The 18,498-nt window shown below is 39.5% G+C and overlaps 2 protein-coding genes across 2 annotated transcripts; both read right to left on the bottom strand.

The window, feature by feature from the left end:
- Positions 1-1,202: 1,202 nt before the first annotated feature.
- On the bottom strand, positions 1,203-4,373 carry LOC132888345 (extracellular calcium-sensing receptor-like). Its single transcript, XM_060924401.1, has 6 exons — positions 4,180-4,373; positions 3,747-4,035; positions 2,896-3,651; positions 2,587-2,814; positions 2,281-2,404; positions 1,203-2,116 (listed from the first exon to the last, which is right to left on the bottom strand). The coding sequence occupies exons 1-6, from the start codon at positions 4,371-4,373 to the stop codon at positions 1,203-1,205; spliced, it is 2,505 nt and encodes an 834-aa protein (XP_060780384.1).
- Positions 4,374-12,040: 7,667 nt separating this feature from the next.
- LOC132888344 (extracellular calcium-sensing receptor-like) lies at positions 12,041-18,243 on the bottom strand. Its single transcript, XM_060924399.1, has 7 exons — positions 18,143-18,243; positions 15,608-15,769; positions 15,200-15,488; positions 13,721-14,476; positions 13,407-13,634; positions 13,114-13,237; positions 12,041-12,951 (listed from the first exon to the last, which is right to left on the bottom strand). Exons 1-7 carry the CDS (start codon positions 18,241-18,243, stop codon positions 12,041-12,043), a joined length of 2,571 nt encoding a protein of 856 aa, XP_060780382.1.
- Between the last annotated feature and the right edge of the window lie 255 nt (positions 18,244-18,498).

Raw genomic sequence — 18,498 nt, 5'->3', positions numbered from 1 at the left:
TTCTAATTAGTGTTTGTAAGGCCACCTATCAGATTGCTTTCCAGATGCATGCATTCTCACAGGAATTTCTTTTGCTAGGCTGTTAATCAAGTACTAACATGTCACACTCTCAATCCTTGGTAGACTCTGGCCCCCTCTGTTCTTATTGCATGCTCCCATCAGTAATGCTTCATTTGTCTTCACCTGAAGCACAAACATTCATTAACCTTATTTTTTCTGTATTTCTACTTGAATGGCAGTCTGAAAAAGAGATTTTTTTTTTCTCATTGTCTTGGGAATTAAATAGTTGCGCTCATTATATTCATGGAGTACATGCAAAAATGATAATTATTAAAACAATATTTCCTAATCATTTTGATTGGTGTAACAGGTTATTGGCTTAAATGTCAGTGTCCTCTGCTGATCCAATGCAAATACCTTGAGCCACTGAAATATGGATATGTGTGTGGATGAGCAAAGAATATTCTGGAATGATTTTAGGGACTAGGTCAGGGAGTTAGGGCTAAATTAACAACAAGATCATCTCATCTCATTATCTCTAGCCGCTTTATCCTTCTACAGGGTCGCAGGCAAGCTGGAGCCTATCCCAGCTGACTACGGGCGAAAGGCGGGGTACACCCTGGACAAGTCGCCAGGTCATCACAGGGCTGACACATACAACCATTCACACTCACATCTACAGTCAATTTAGAGTCACCAGTTAACCTAACCTGCATGTCTTTGGACTGTGGGGGAAACCGGAGCACCCGGAGGAAACCCACGCGGACACGGGGAGAACATGCAAACTCCACACAGAAAGGCCCTCGCCGGCCCCGGGGCTCGAACCCAGGACCTTCTTGCTGTGAGGCAACAGTGCTAACCACTACACCACCGTGCTGCCCACAACAAGATCAAATTTTGAATATATTGAGGCCTGGAAATATCAGCATATATTACCATAGGCATTTAATTGTTTTTATGTTGAGAAGTGATATTTAATCATTCATGCCAATATGATATTTTTGAAGACAAACATGCCTTTGGCTGAACACAGAATGCATTTGTATGGACATAAATAGCACCAAATATGATTTTTTAATTTAAAAAAACACTTTAATTGTTTTTGTCCATAGTATTCTTGTTTGTATCAGAAGTAATAAAAGATTTAGATATTAAAAAATATGATTTTTAAAAATGTTTTTCAGATTTTAATATCCTTTAATTTAAAGAGCTTTAGATGATGTTTTACCCATCATATTTTTCTTTGTGTTTAGTTCAGGTTTAAACAGAATAATATAGCATTTTGGTATGAATATACAGAATAGTAGAGCAAAACTGGAGGCCAAAATCGCAAATATCTCCACAGCTACAGTAAATTTTCCAGGAGAGCTGACATAAGCTGGAATAAAGGTGATCCACACTGCACAAAATATGAGTATGCTGAATGTGATGAATTTAGCTTCATTAAAATTATCTGGCAGCTTTCTTGCTAGAAAAGCTAAAACAAAGCATAAGAAAGCTAGAACTCCTATATAACCCAGCACGGCCCAGAAACCTACAGCTGAGCCCAAGTTACATTCTAATATAATCTTTTCCTTGAAGTAGTTCATGTTCTTGTAGGGGAGAGGAGGAGAAATTATTAACCAGAGCACACAAATAAGCACCTGTATGAGAGTGAATGCAAGAACACTGAGTCTCTGTTGTAGAGGCCCAAACCATTTCATGACGTTACTGCCTGGAAGTGTAGCTCTAAATGCCATTAACACAACTACCGTTTTCCCCAGAACACAGGAGATGCAGAGGACAAAGGTGATCCCAAATGCTGTATGGCGCAACATACAGGACCACTCAGATGGCCGTCCAATAAATGTAAGTGAACAGAGGAAACACATGGTCAGGGAGAACAGCAGCAGGAAGCTCAGCTCAGAGTTGTTTGCCCTAACAATAGGAGTGTCCTTTTTTATTATAAATAAAATACCTACTAGCACAGTTATTGCTGCACCAAACAATGAAAAAAATACCAGTACTATCCCCATAACTTCAGTAAATGAGAGAAACTCTATGACCTTTAACACACATTTATCTCTCTCAGCATTAGACCAATATTCTCCTGGACACTGCTCGCAGTTATATGAATCTGCAAAATAATCATGGTTATTCTTATTAGAAAAGAAAATATATATTTCACATGGTTTCATTTATTGATGCCATTTTTCAGGAACTGTATCCGAAATAATAGGAGGAGAATGCAAAAAGTACAACAAAAAAAGTGTCTTTGAAACTTGGTCATGCTGAAATTACCTGTCTGGTTACTGATCTCTCCCTCTGCACATGGTATACAGTCATAGCAGCAGACAGGCCTTCCTTTCTGTGGAGCTTTCCTGGTTCCTGGAGGACAGCTCTCACTGCACACAGACCTTGGCTTCTAATATGAACAGAAATGAGGCCTGCAATTATTTGAACAATATTATTAATGGTGTGTGTGTGTGTGTGTGTGTGTGTGTGTGAGAGAGAGAGATAGAGCGAGAGAATATTTGGAATTATTTGTATTCATATTTTGAGACAATGCTTAATTTAAAAAAAATATTTTGACAAAATTGTCTGTACCTCTCTCTTCTCTCCAGCCCAAACGATATCTTCAGCATTTAGGACAAACTGTTGTCCAGTTGGCAGAGAGGCATCATAATAGCCAATTACCTTAAACTGCACGTCTCCACCAAAACCTTGCTGCCAGTTGACGACATCATATTTTGCAGCTGTTGCCCCAGTGCTATCAAACCAGATGTGTTCTCCAGCTTTGGTGGTGAAATTTACTTTTTTCAGTGATTCAACAACCTTTAAATGAAAAAGAGAGACTTGGCATTCATTTTATGAGATCATTAGTCATATTCCTTCTTGTTTTGTCTCTTGTGTTACCTGCCATGATTGTATTGTCTTGTCTTTTTCACAACTTGGGTTTTCTGTGCATCTCAACAGGCTGTGTAGAGAATGTGCCACAGCATAAATTGCACTGTAGATGTTATTTGCGTATCTCAGTTCTGATACATCTTCATTGTAATTTTTAAAGGGAATGATTTCCTCAAATCTCCTGCAGTCATTTTCAGTTTGAGAAATGTTTACCTCAGTGTTCAAACAAGGGAAACCATTTTCCCAAAACTCTTTTATAACATAGTCAGCAAAGCCACCAATGTTCAATTTTCCTACATCCAATCCAATGGATCCAATCAGTACATTGTAAGTTGCTGGAGTTGCTAGATTGATTGCAGTAATCCATGACTCTACTCCAATCATCTGGTAGCCAGTGACATTCTTCAGAATAAGCTGGTCTATTAGAACATTCATATCAGCTTGGGCAATAAATATAATAACTACCTTGGCTGTGCCTTTCTTAATAATGTCGACCACTTTCTTGATTTTGGCAGTGTCTGACCGATCAAACTTCTCAGAATACTCAACGCATATTCCCTCCTCTTTGGCTGCATTCAGAAAAATGGCCATTCCATTGTTACCATAATCATTATCACTGTTCACAGTCCCCACCCAAGACCAGCCAAAGTGTTTGACCAAATATGCCAGTGCTCTACTCTGGTAGAAGTCACTTGCTATGGTCCTGAAGAAAAAGGGGTATTCTTTTCTGCTGCTTAAACATTCACATGTGGCCCCATGGCTTATCTGAGTAGAGAAAAGCAATTTCTTAAAACAACATTTGTTGGATAAATAATTGGAAAACTGTTATACCTCAGGATGTGACAGTAATTGATCCTTACCACTGGGATACTGAACGGTCCTGTAGTTTTTGTGAGTACTATAGTAGGAGAAGACTCTGACTCCCCTATGATGGCTTGTACTGCTGCTTGTCCAGAGCAGGCATCATCTGCTGTTATGTCCATGCCATTCATCAAAGCCATGGATGCTTTCATAGATAATAATCTTGAACCACAATTGTCATAAATCCTGTAACCAACTGAGATATTTGGAAGTAAGCTATTGCTTCTGTTGATTTCCTCAATTACAAAGGTCATGGTCTGAGCAAATCGCAATTCTCTGAGATTAAATCTGTGGAAATAGACCCAAAAAGAAAAAAAAAAACAGTTCCAAATGATGTTTAATAGAAATTTTAAATTAAAATAAATGGTAAATACAATATTCAGTCATTTTTTTGTGGAGAATATATATTTCTAATTTTCCACCATAACAAACCTGGTGCAGATTAAAGGTCTGGGTCTTTCAGTATACAGCAGTGATGCAAGCTTTATACTACTGTGTATTGAAAATAAACCTCCAATTATTACATCTCCATCTTTAGCCAATAGTGGATGTGCTGGACTGTCCAGAATATGGCAATTTTCCCCTTTTGCCAGGCTGAAAGTTAAAAGCAATACCCTGAAAAACATCACTAAGTTCATTCACTGTTTTTGCAGCACGACTCCACAACAGATATCACATTCACAATTTTATAAACATGCTCAGATCTCATTTGAATATAACCGTTCAATTTAGACAAATCAGAGTTCCTGAACTTTGTGACATCATTATTCCCTTAAGTACCTGTTTATCTGACTGGAAAGGCCCAGTCAGTCACTTGTAGTATGCTGCCTGAAAGCCAGGTGGCTTATCTGATAATCAGAATAGCTTTGCTGGAGTAGGTCAGACTGTCCCCAGTAGAGCATCACCAGTGATTCTAATCAGTGGCATTGGAAGGACGGGACCAACCAATCACATTTGTCCAGAAACATCTCATTTGCTGTCAGTGCTGCTTGTAACCAGATGCACTACAGCCAAGGAATGTCATTGAACAGGTCCCCTGAAGCTGGCTAAAGCTACAGATGTACTCCCTCCTTCTCTCTGTGCAACCCTAAGATATCCCCCTGAGAATGGATGTGGAATGGAATGAGGACTATTATTGGTTACAAACTGGACACCAATTTGTTAAGGGGGTTTGGAGAGGAATAATGAGTTAAGCTGGTTTTTGTTTTTTTTTTCTTCCCTAGGGATCAGTCCAGCCATTCATTAACACTTCTTCAATAAATGACTGGCCCAGTGAAGGCTTCATCTCTGCCACCCTTGCTGCTACCCTTTGGCTTTCCAGCCTGACTATTACAGTCGATCAAGTGAGGAGAGAACTGGGAAAACTCTCCAGAATTAAAGCTGTGGGGCCTGAAAAAAATCAGCCCAGGGTGCAGGAGACCAGGGTGCCACTCAGTTATGTGGCATGCTACAGCAACTGTTCTTTTTGCAAAGACTACAGAAAGATCCACAACTCTGGAAGACTTCCTATATAATTCCAGTGCCAAAAAGAAGCATGGACACCCCAGCACATTTGATGATTACAAACCAACTGCACTCACTTTCTATAATTAGATTTCCAGTACAACACCAGCTCATGCCACCTGCAGAAGTTCACTGATGACTCATCCATTGCAAGTCACATTCACAGCAAGGATTATTCAGAGTACAATGGGTTGTTGGAGGGCTTTGTCTCATTGTTCAAACAACTAATCTGAAGCTTAATATTGGCAATACAAACAAACTGATCATGGATTTGTTTCATTTGTGTTAAACAGCCTGAACATAAAGTGCCAGTCAAACATTTGGACACAACTACTTATTCAGGGTTTTTTTCTGTATTTTGACTATTTTCTGCACAGTAGAACAATACTGAAAAAAAAAATCAAAACCATTAAATAAGGCATGGAACATATTATTATCCCCTGCCCAAATGAAGTTTGCTGGGGGATATACTAGAAACGGATTCCGTCCGTCTGTCCGGTCACATTTTTGTTTCTGGGCCATATCTTTAAAACTACTGAAGATACCTTCATGAAACTTTGTATACATATCAAGCAACATGTGAATTAGTGCCTTTTGCTATTTTGGATTTTTGCAAAAAAATTTTTTTTCAAATATTACATAAAAAATAGATTTTGACTTAGTTTCAAAGAGCAATGTTGGTTTCCAGAGCATGTATCCAAAACTATTCATGATACGGATTTGAAACTTGGTATACATGCTAAGAAGGTGATGTAGATGTGCCTTTTGATACTAAGAAATTTGAAAAATTTAAATTGTTCATGTTTCCATGGGAACAATTTCAGACTTAGTCTCTCAGGCTAGTCTTAGGGGTAGGTTTTGTTTCCAGAGCAGAACTTGAAAACTACAGTATGAGTGGTATGGTCTTGAAAGTTGGTGTATGTGTTGATTAAGTAATGTATGTGTGCCTTTTGATACTAAGAAATGTGAGAAATTTTAATTTTTATCTCACCAAGACCAAAGGTCCAGTGGGCTTATGCCATGGGCTGCTGAGGTCAGTGTAAAGAGGAACTGCAGCAGAATTTGAAAAATGTAAGAAATAATACCTTGAAACTTGGTATATAGTTGGTATATAGGGTGGGGGATATAGATGACTCTGTCTCCTTGTTTGGAATTGTGTGGTAAACGAAAACACCGTGTGGTGGCACGGTGGTGTAGTGGTTAGCGCTGTCACCTCACAGCAAGAAGGTCCAGGTTCGCGCCCAGTGGTCGGCGAGGGGCTTTCTTTCTGTGTGGAGTTTGCATGTTCTCCCCGTGTCCACGTGAGTTTCCTCTGGGTGCTCCAGTTTCCCCCACAGTCCAAAGACATGCAGGTTAGGTTAACTGGTGACTCTAAATTGACCGTAGGTGTGAATGTGAGTGTGAATGGTTGTCTGTGTCTGTGTGTCAGCCCTGTGATGACCTGGCGACTTGTTTAGGGTGTACCCCGCCTTTCGCCCGTAGTCAGCTGAGATAGGCTCCAGTTTGCCTGCGACCCTGTAGAACAGGATAAAGCAGCTAGAGATAATGAGAATGAGAAGATTCTTCAAAGTAGCAATCATTTACCTTATTGACAGCTTTGCACACTATTGGCATTATCGTAATCAGCTTCACAAGGTAGTCACCTGGAATGCTTTTCAGTTAACAGGTGTGCCTTGTCAAAAGTTAATTCGTGGAATTCCTTGCCTTCTGAATGTGTTTGAGACCATCAAATTGTAAATAGTAAATATTAAAAGTACAGTATATAGTCCTATTTGACAACTGTAGTCATCCTTATTATATGCCAAGAAACACTCAACTAAGTAAAGAGAAACAACAGTCCATCATATCTTTAAAACAGGAAGTGTCTTTTAATTAATAAAAATACGGGAAAAAATATTGAATTAGGAGGTGTGTCCAAACTTTTGTCTGGTACTGTATGACATGTATACATATAATCATATACACAGTAAGCCATACTCATCACACCAACCTCAGCACTTGACTTTTGTGAATGTTGTTTTCTGCAACTTGCCATGTCTCTTTCACTCATACTTTTTACACTGTGTATGATTTATTATTTGCCTTGTATGTGACACCAGCCACAGACAATTCACCACCACACCAGCAGAGGGCACCATCCCCTGGGTTTCAAATACTTCTTTGATTATTTGCTCATCCGGTTGATAGGCGATGAGCTTATGCCATTATGTGTTGTTCATCGTCCATTCGGCATTGTCCACATTTCATGAAAATTGCTTCTTCTTTCTCAATCCTTCACTTTTTATTCTTTTTGACAGGAAGGTGGGTCTGCCTGGGGTGCATATGGCTTCTACCCAAATTTTCATAATTGCACTTAATAAAGAAGCTATGGGGGGCACGGTGGTGTAGTGGTTAGCGCTGTCACCTCACAGCAAGAAGGTCCTGGGTTCGAGCCCCGGGGCCGGCGAGGGCCTTTCTGTGTGGAGTTTGCATGTTCTCCCCGTGTCCGCGTGGGTTTCCTCCGGGTGCTCCGGTTTCCCCCACAGTCCAAAGACATGCAGGTTAGGTTAACTGGTGACTCTAAATTGACCGTAGGTGTGAATGTGAGTGTGAATGGTTGTCTGTGTCTATGTGTCAGCCCTGTGATGACCTGGCGACTTGTCCAGGGTGTACCCCGCCCGTAGTCAGCTGGGATAGGCTCCAGCTTGCCTGCGACCCTGTAGAAGGATAAAGCGGCTAGAGATAATGAGATGAAAGAAGCTATGGAGTAATTAAGCCTTAATGAGCAGTTTCCACACAAATAGCTTCTCCCTCAATTCTTCACTCATTTTGATTCTTTCTGGCATGTACAGTAGGTCGGGGTACCTAGGGTGCATATAACTTCTACCAAGATTTGCTTAATTACAATTATGAATTAAGTTATGGACTAATTAAGCTTTAATGAGTAGCTCAACAGAAATCATTCTTTATCAGTCAATTCCTTGCTGTTTTGGATTCTTTCTGGCAAATATTTGAGCTGGACTAGTTGAGACTAGAACTGCGCAAGGTGGCCCACTTTAGATTGTTCCTTCTAGACTAGACAGGGCTGGAGTGAGCTATGCTGTCTTTGACAGTCTCGTTTCTATTTCCTTTCAACAAACTGTATAAAGCACATGGACTACTCATGTTACAAAACTTTAAAGTTTGTCCATTCATTTTAGCTAGTGCTGTTTATGCCTTGACAGATTTCCAGATATGACCTTTGTTTGCCTTGTTTCTATATATTGAATAGCCCCCTGTTCTATTTGTTCTTATTTACCTGGACCTTGACAGTGAGTTTGGATCTGTTTATCAGAATATGTTCACCTGTGCCTGTTGTGTGTATGACCTGGACCTACCGATTTATTTATTTAGTTATTTTTAAATGATATTTTGATTTGCTACTCAGGTGTTAATAAAACACTTGGGTATGGATCATAATATCCTTTCTGAGTCTCCTTCATTACAGTATGTAGAATAAAGCACGAGTTAGGTCACTATAGTACAAGGCCACAGGATACCTAAAATTATATAGCTCAGAGGACAAGGCATTGAGAGTATCTGCTATAGCTTAGAGTCTATGACATCTGCTGTTGGGCCTTTCTAACAGACAGTTAAGTACTGTGCTTTTCTCATGATTAATGAGAGGTTTTCAAGACAATCTATTTTGTGAGTCATGAAAAAAACTGAAGCGAATTAATGACAACTTTTTGTATGTGTACAGGACACCACTGACCTTCTACAAATTTTACTCTCAGATAGGCTATTTTCACATTGTCTTTGTTTTCTGACTATCCCTACTGCCTCATAAGGAGGTGCACAAAGCCACTGATTTGGGGCATCTTGAAGTTAATTTCTTTGTTTCTGCTTAGATTGCCTAAAAAGAAAGACACTGTCCTTTTCAGCCCCTCAAACGAACTCATAGCGATTGGTCAGCATTTCTGTGCATATGTGAACACTCCAAATGAACTTAGACCCCTCTGAATCAAACCGAACTGAGACCACCTCAGGAGAACTGAGTCGTCTTTCAAATGAACTCATAATGTGAATGCAAAAAAAGACTGAGTCCCTTTTTTGTTGGGTCACTTTTTGGTCCTCTGATTTAACTGTGCATTGCATCATATGTTTACACTGTGCTTCTGTTGTTCATAGCAATGTCAATATTTGCAGAGGATTACCACTGTTTATTACATTGTTGTCAGCTGCAGTTTAATTAATAGTTTTTGTTTGTTTGTTTGTTTGTTTGTTTTCTATTTAGTGTTTGTAAGGCCACCTATCAGATTGCTTTCCAGATGCATGCATTCTCACAGGAATTTATTTTGCCAGGTTGTTAATCAAGTATTAACATGTCACACTCTCAATCCTTGGTAGATTCTGCCCCCCTCTGTTCTTATTGCATGCTCCCATCAGTAATGCTTCATTTGTATTCACTTGAAGCAGAAACATTCATTAACCTTATTTTTCTGTATTTCTACTTGAATGGCAGTCTGAAAAATATTTTTTTTCTCATTGTCTTGGAAATTGAATAGTTGTGCTCATTATATTCATGTAGTACATGCAAAAATGATAATTATTAAAACAATATTTCCTAATCATTTTGATTGGTGTAACAGGTTGTTGGCTTAAATGTCAGTGTCCTCTGCTGATCCAATGCAAATGCCTTGAGCCACTGAAGTATTATGTGTGTGGATGAGCAAAGAATATTCTGGAATGAATTTAGGGATTTTAGGGACTAGGTCGGGGAGTTAGGCCTAAATTAACAACAGTATCAAATTTTGAATATATTGAGGCCTGGAAATATCAGCATATATTACCATAGACATTTAATTGTTTTTATGTTGAGAAGTGATATTTAATCATTAGTGCCAATATAACTGTATGATATTTTTGATGGCGGCATGGTGGTGTAGTGGTTAGCACTGTCACCTCACAGCAAGAAGGTTCTGGGTTTGAGCCCAGTGGCCAACAGGGGCCCTTCTGTGTGGAGTTTGCATGTTCTCCCCGTGTCTGCGTGGGTTTCCTCCAGGTGCTCCGGTTTCCTGCACAGTCCAAAGGCATGCAGGTTAGGCTCAGAATTGGTGGCTCTAAATTGACCTTACGTGTGAATGTGAGTGTGAATGGTTGTTTGTCTCTATGTGTCAGCCCTGTGATGACCTGGCGACTTGTCCAGGGTATAGAGGTTTTTCACCTGATGTCACAGGGTCACGTGACGCCCCGGTGTCTGCCATTTTGAAGGTCAAGCTAGCTAATGTCAACAACATAGTAGCTGGTATGTTACTGTAGCAATGTTCACGTTCAGTCATTTGGATGACTGTTAAAACCTTTCAGTCTCAAGTTTTTCCTTTACTGTATTTACTAGTTTACTGAGCTAGTGCGCTCGGGCAGGCTGGGAGCGAGCGTGCTAGCTCGGGCAGGCTGGGAGCTAGCGCTAGCTCGGGCAGGCTGGGAGCTAGCGCTAGCTCGGGCAGGCTGGGAGCTAGCGCTAGCTCGGGCAGGCTGGGAGCTAGCGCTAGCTCGGGCAGGCTGGGAGCTAGCGCTAGCTCGGGCAGGCCCGGGAGCTAGCGCGCTCGCTCCCAGCCTGCCCGGGAGCTAGCGCGCTCGCTCCCGGCCTGCCCGAGCTAGCGCACTCGCTCCCAGCCTGCCCGAGCTAGCGCGCTCGCTCCCAGTCTGCCCGAGCTAGTGCGCTAGCTCCCAGCCTGCCCGAGCTAGCGCGCTAGCTCTGTAAACTAGTAAATACAGTAAAGGAAAAACTTGAGACTGAAAGGTTTTAACAGTCATCCAAATGACTGAACGTAAACATTGCTACAGTAACATACTAGCTATGATGTTGTTGACATTAGCTAGTGCTAACAGCTAGCTGCTAGTACACTGCTACAAGTACACCGACCCTAATAATACAGTTCTTGGTCATTGCCTGGTAACAGCAAATTTATAACGGGCCATGTCTCAACAGACTAAGAAGTTATTTCAATGACATTTAATAACATTTTGTTTATCCTGAGGACCGAAAGTAAATGAAAATGTGAACAAACCTTAGCTGTAATAAGAGGGCGACCACCGGCTCCAGGGACGACCCACTGATGTAGGCATGTTACCCAGCCTGACACAAAATATTTGTAGGCATCCAAACTCTTATACGCTTTCAGATCAATACCTGTGTATGGCGATGGGTTTTTAACGACACAGGTATACAGATCGTGTGGGCCGAAGTCAGGTAAAGACGAGGGCTTCGTGTACTTCCGTACGTCAGTGAACAATCCTGGTGGAAGCAGGTAAACGTCGTTCTCTAAGCCTGCTAACCTCAATTTTTGCAAATACCTCTCCCTCTGCTCGCCCTGTAAATGCCCTACGTCGCTGGATAGTGAAGGTGTTTTCTGCATCTCGCTCCTTTTTCTTTTATGTTTTTCATTTGTCGCCTTCCTCGCATTCAAACTGATTTGAGCCATGACCTCCAAAATGGCAGCCTCACATGACTTGGTCACATGGGTGAAAAACCTCAATAACCCGCCTCTCGCCCATAGTCAGCTGGATAAGCTCCAGCTTGCCTGTGACGCTATAAGTGGCTACAGATAATGGATGGATGGATGGATGATATTTTTGATGACTAACATGCATTTGGCTGAACATGGAATGCATTTGTATAGACATAAACAGCACCAAATATTATTTTTTAATAAAAAACAATTTAATTGTTTTTCTTCCATAGTATTCTTATTTGTATCAGCAGTATTAACAGATTTAGATTTAAAAATTTATTACTGTTTTATGTTTTTAGATTTGAATATCCTTTAATTTAAAGAGATTTAGATGTTTTACCCATCATATTTTTCTTTGTATTTAGTTCAGGTTTAAATAAAATAATATAGCATTTTGGTATGAATATACAGAATAGAAGAGCAAAACTGGAGGCCAAAATAGCAAATATCTCCACTGCTACAGTAAATTTTCCAGGGGAGCTGACATAAGCTGGAATAAAGGTGATCCACACTGCACAAAATATGAGTATGCTGAATGTGATGAATTTAGCTTCATTAAAATTATCTGGCAGCTTTCTTGCTAGAAAAGCTAAAACAAAGCACAAGAAAGCTAGAACTCCTATATAACCCAGCACGGCCCAGAAACCTACAGCTGAGCCCAGGTTACATTCTAATATAATCTTTTCCTTGAAGTAGTTCATGTTCTTATAAGGGAAAGGAGGAGAAATTATTAACCAAAGGACACAAATCAAGACTTGTATAAGTGTAAAAGCAAGTACACTGAGTCTCTGTTGTAGAGGCCCAAACCATTTCATGACGTTACTTCCTGGAAGTGTAGCTCTAAATGCCATTAACACAACTACCGTTTTCCCCAGAACACAGGAGATACAGAGGACAAAGGTGATCCCAAACGCTGTGTGGCGCAGCATACAGGACCACTTAGAAGGCTGTCCAATAAAAGTAAGTGAACAGAGGAAACACATAGTCAGGGAGAACAGCAGCAGGAAGCTCAGCTCTGAGTTGTTGGCCCTAACAATAGGAGTGTCCTTTTTTATTATAAATAAAATACCTACTAGCACAGTTATTGCTGCACCAAACAATGAAAAAAATACCAGTACTATCCCCATAACTTCAGTAAATGAGAGAAACTCTATGACCTTTAACACACATTTATCTCTCTCAGCATTAGACCAATATTCTCCTGGACACTGCTCGCAGTTATATGCATCTGCAAAATAATCATGATTCTGATTAGGAGGAAAAATAACCATTGTTTCATGGTTTTATTTACTGATGCTATTGTTCAGGAACTGGATCCTAAATAATAGGAGAAAGAAACTCAAAGTATGACTCACAAATTGTCTTTGAATTTTGATAATGTTAAAATTACCTGTCTGGTTACTGATCTCTCCCTCTGCACATGGTATACAGTCATAGCAGCAGACAGGCCTTCCTTTCTGTGGAGCTTTCCTGGTGCCTGGAGGACAGCTCTCACTGCATACAGACCTTGGCTTCTAATATGAACAATATACTGTATAATGACTGGAATTATTACTATCCATATGGTAATATAAGCAAATAAAGATAGTTCATGGCACAATTGTTGCATGACATCTCAATATTTTTATATTCTATTTTAATTTGGACTATATTTCATGAAAATTTAACCAACATTATCTGTACCTCGGTTTTCCCTCCAGCCCAACTTATATTGTTAGCATTTAAGACAAATTGTTGTCCAGTTGGCAGAGAGGCATCATAGTACCCCACAACTTTAAACTCCACTTCTCCATCAAAGCCTCGTTGCCAGTTCACTATATCATATTTTGCAGCTGTTGCCCCAGTGCTGTCAAACCAAACCTGTTGTCCCACTTTGGTTGTAAAATTAACCTTTTTCAGTGACTCAACAACCTTCAAAGGAAAACAGACCAATAGCAATCACTGGATGAAAAAATGTCATCCCATAAGTGTTTGCTTATTTTTTTTATTATTGTTACCTGCCATGATTGTATTGTCTTCCCATTTTCACAATTCCAAATTTCTTTACATTTCAACAGGCTGTGTAGAGAATGTGCCACAGCATAAATTGCACTGTAGATGTTATTTGCATATCTCAATTCTGATACATCTTCATTGTAGTTTTTAAAGGAAATGATTTCCTCATATTTGCCACAGTTGTTTTCAGTTTGAGAAATGTTTACCACTGTATTCAAACAACGGAAATCTGTTTGCCAAAACTCTTCAATAACATAGTCAGCAAAACCACGAAAGTTCAATTTTCCAACATCAAACCCCATGGATCCAATCAATACATTGTAACTTGTTGGAGTTACTAGATTGACTGCAGTAATCCATGCCTCAACACCAATCATCTGGTAGCCAGTGACATTCCTCAGAATAAGTTCTTCTACTAGAACATTCATCTCAACATGACCAAGAAATACAATAATCACTTTTGCTGTGCCTTTCTTAATAATGTCTACCACGTTCATTAGTTTGGCAGGATCTGACCGATCAAACTTCTCAGAGTACTCAACACATATTCCCTCCTCTTTGGCTGCATTCAGAAAAATGGCCATTCCACTGTTACCATAATCATTATCACTGTTCACAGTCCCCACCCAAGACCAGCCAAAGTGTTTGACCAAATATGCCAGTGCTCTACTTTGGTAGTAGTCACTTGCTATGGTCCTGAAGAAAGAGGGGTAGTCTTTTCTGTTGCTCAAGCATTCACATGTGGCAGCATGACTTATCTGAGGACACAAAGATAAATCTCAAAAGCAAACTTTTACCACAAGTTTGTTTAGCTAGAACTGATGTACCTTTCCATCTGGTGGAATGAACCCTATGCAGGAGATATAGAGAGCAATTAAAATCTACCATTAAGAACAACTACCATATATAAAAACAGAGGTTTATAGTATGTAGAAGGACTATGAATGAAGCAATATGTTCTGAATTCATTAAAATTTCCTCTATAAACATTAAAGACACAATATCATTGCTTTAATAGTGTGTTTTCCATAGATGCCAATAAGTCCAGGAAGGCATACTACTTGCCAGTTGGTGTGCTCCTTTTTTGTACATGATACTAGTATATTTGACAATTCATAGTATTCAAATTAATGACAACGAAGTAGCATAAGTGCATACAGTACCAGTGAAACTTTTGGGCACAATCATTCATTAGTTTGTCTGTATTGTGACTCATTTCTACATTGTAGAACAATACTGAAGACACCAAAACTTTTTAATTACATATGAACCATATCTGGAATTATGTGATAAACAAAGAAGTGTTAAAAAAAACATGTGCACTATTGGCACATTATTAATATTTTGGGTTTGGAAGAAGAGACTCATGTCTGAATTAGAGTTACTTGGTGTAATTGGGTTATTGGTGAACTGAAAGTAAGCCATTTCTTTGACCTTCCAAGGGTATTTTGTAATTAGTCAGTACAATATTTGATCCTTACCACTGGGATCTGAAAAGGACTTGTAGTTTTTGCGAGTACTACAGTAGGAGAAGACTCTGACTCCCCAATGATGGCTTGTACTACTGCTTGTCCAAAGCAGGCATCATCTGCTGTTATGTCCATACCATTCATCAAAGCCATGGCTGCTTTCATAGACAATAATCTTGAGCCACAATTGTCATAAATCCTGTAACCAAGCGTGATATTTGGAAGCAAGCTATTGCTCCTGTTGATTTCCTCAATTACAAAAGTCATGGTCTGAGCAAATCGAAATTCTCTAAGGTTAAAGCTGTAGACATACCCAAGGAAAATGATACAATCAATGTTCACTGTTGAGTAAAATCTAAAGTAAAAGGTAAAACTCTTCACTGTTCTTCCATAATAACTAACTTTTCAACTGTAACAAACCTAGTGCAAATTAAAGGTTCAGGTCTTTCAGTATATGACAGTGACATCAGTTTTATATCACCATGTATGGAAAATAAACCTCCAATTATCACATCTCCATCTTTAGACAGCAGAGGATATGCTGGGCTGTCCAGAATATGGCAATTTTCTCCATTTGCCAGACTGAAATAAATCAACAGTAAAAAGAAAAACATCACAAAGCTGGTCCACAATCTTGGCTTCATGAATCATCAAAGGATGTTGTAGTCGCATATTTATAGACATGTTCAGAACTCTTGAATATGACCATTACATTTGGACTAATCAGAAACTATCAGCTTTGTGATGTCATTATGGGTCAGTATACTAGAATGGCCCTGTATATTTCAATTGGATATATATTTTTTTATTCAGTCTATTTTTCACAGATAATGTATATTTGGAGAATATTTAGAAATTCCATACAGGTAGGAGACAAATGGTAAAGTAAATCAACTACAAGTCTGTGGAACTATACTGGAACATGAGCATCATTCTTCCAAGAGACAGTGTTTTGATGATAATGGCAGAGAGTGCTATCTGACATGTTGCTTCAAAGTCTCCTATAAATTTTGAGATGTGGTGAGTGTGAAGGCCATAACATATGATTGACATCATTTTCATCTTCAAGAAACCATTCAGTGAACCTTCCCATCCTGTGGATTATGTCATCCTGGAAAAGACCACTGCCGTTTAGAAAGAACTGATAGAATTTTACCTAATGACCTCTGCTGTTATCATAAAGGCCCTGATGGTCATAATGGACAGCCTTTCAATACACTTAGTACTGTCTGATTGCATAACATACAACTGTGGTATAGTGGGGACATATAAGTTCATTATCTTGTAGCATCCCACTATACAGAAAACAGTAATTCAGATTTCCAATAGACAGTAAGTGTAAACTTTGGCTAAAAAAATATCTTTTTTAATGAACTCAATGCAAAGGCTCTCTATTACAGATTATGTGCTATCATCTTGCATGAAGCCATATTTGAGAAGTCTCCTATTCCTGTCATCAGACCAAATTAGTACTCACGTATAGTGTTATGCTTATTTAGTTATGTTCATAATAAAAATGTATTTAAAATTTGTTTAGAATTTTGAAGAGGTATTTTAAAATATTTTAAGAAGAGTTAGTTGTTTTAGCAGGCCGACAGAAGAATACCATGGCACAGATTTAACCATAGGCCTATGCACCTGTCAGGTGAACAGTGCTAAGATAGTATAGGTTTCTAATTTCTATTTATTTATTCATTTAATTTGAAGAGGACTCATATAAGTGAACTTATTTAGCTGCAGAGATGGAGAAATTCCATTGCTAAGGGGTTGCTAAGGAAAGTTGTAGAGCTGTAATCTCTTGTGGACTATCTGGAACCTTGGGTGCCTTGTTGGATGCCTTGAATGGTAGTTGAGGGAAGCATTTTACTGGAGTTAGAAATGTGGCAACATCTAGGCAATATGCATGAAGCTTCCATAAAGCCCATTTTCTTTTTTTTTTTTTTTGTGCATGACTGCATCTTTTTTTCAAAGATTTAAAGAGGAGAGAATTCTATAATCTCACAGCAGTTTGGCCTGTAGTATATGGCATGAAGTAGGAAGTGGTTATCTCATCTCATTATCTCTAGCCACTTTATCCTGTTCTACAGGGTCGCAGGCAAGCTGGAGCCTATCCCAGCTGACTACGGGCGAAAGGCGGGGTACACCCTGGACAAGTCACCAGGTCATCACAGGGCTGACACATAGACACAGACAACCATTCACACTCACATTCACACCTACGGTCAATTTAGAGTCACCAGTTAACCTAACCTGCATGTCTTTGGACTGTGGGGGAAACCGGAGCACCCGGAGGAAACCCATGCGGACATGGGGAGAACATGCAAACTCCACACAGAAAGGCCCTCGCCGGCCACGGGGCTCGAACCCGGACCTTCTTGCTGTGAGGCGACAGCGCTAACCACTACACCACCGTGCCGCCCGGAAGTGGTTATTATATTTATTATTGACATTGACTGGTCACTAAGTGGGTCAAATCTAAACCTCAATGACTAAAAATTAAGTCTATAAATAACGCCAGCTTGGAATTAATGTGTTCAGTCAGGAGATACATAGTTCAGAAATTAAAAACTCTATAGGTTGATAAAAAATTAGCAAAATATTATTGTTCACATTTGTTGAGAAGACACATTCTAAGACGAGGTGGGATACAGCATCAGTAATACTTCCTGATATCATCAAGTGTTTCTGGTCTTTCAACATTAGATACACTCATTCAGATGACCCAAATTGTTTATATCAGACCAGCTTGCATCCCAGTACCATTCAATGACAGTTCACTCCTCCTGATCCAAAGCAAGATAAGCCCCTACACCCTATTTCCAGATGTTTTGAGTTGTCTGAAAGAATCATCATATCAAGTCAGAGAGATGATGACAAAATATTAAAAGGGAACTTGAGATACTTGCCCAGGTCAAATCTGAGCTGCCAGTAAAATGACATGGTGAGCAGGCCTACTGGTATTCTGGGCTGTTGATGTTCTCCAGTTCTAACCATCTTGTTGGGACGGGGTCTTGGTGCTTGGTGCTGTTGATGGCTGTCGAGATGCTTTCTGCCATTCCTTCAGCACCTGGTTATTTTGCCAGTAGTGGCCCTCACTCAGGGCTATGTGGCAGCTGCAGAGGATATGCATTTAAAACAATGTTTAAATATCATTTTATGTAAATGTCTAATAATATATTAAAATAAGCTAATAAAATAAACCTGTACTAAAGGGGTCTGTACAATTTATTTTACAGTTAATGGGGTTCATGTCTACAAAAAGTTTGAGAACGTTTGGGGTCCAGGACAAGTATAAGACCACAAGATTGCTA

This window comes from Neoarius graeffei, chromosome 6 (genome assembly GCF_027579695.1).
Source record: "Neoarius graeffei isolate fNeoGra1 chromosome 6, fNeoGra1.pri, whole genome shotgun sequence".
In the NCBI taxonomy this organism is placed as follows: domain Eukaryota; kingdom Metazoa; phylum Chordata; class Actinopteri; order Siluriformes; family Ariidae; genus Neoarius; species Neoarius graeffei.
The sequence above is the reverse complement of the archived record's forward strand: the minus strand, read 5'-3'. Positions and strand labels throughout refer to the sequence as shown.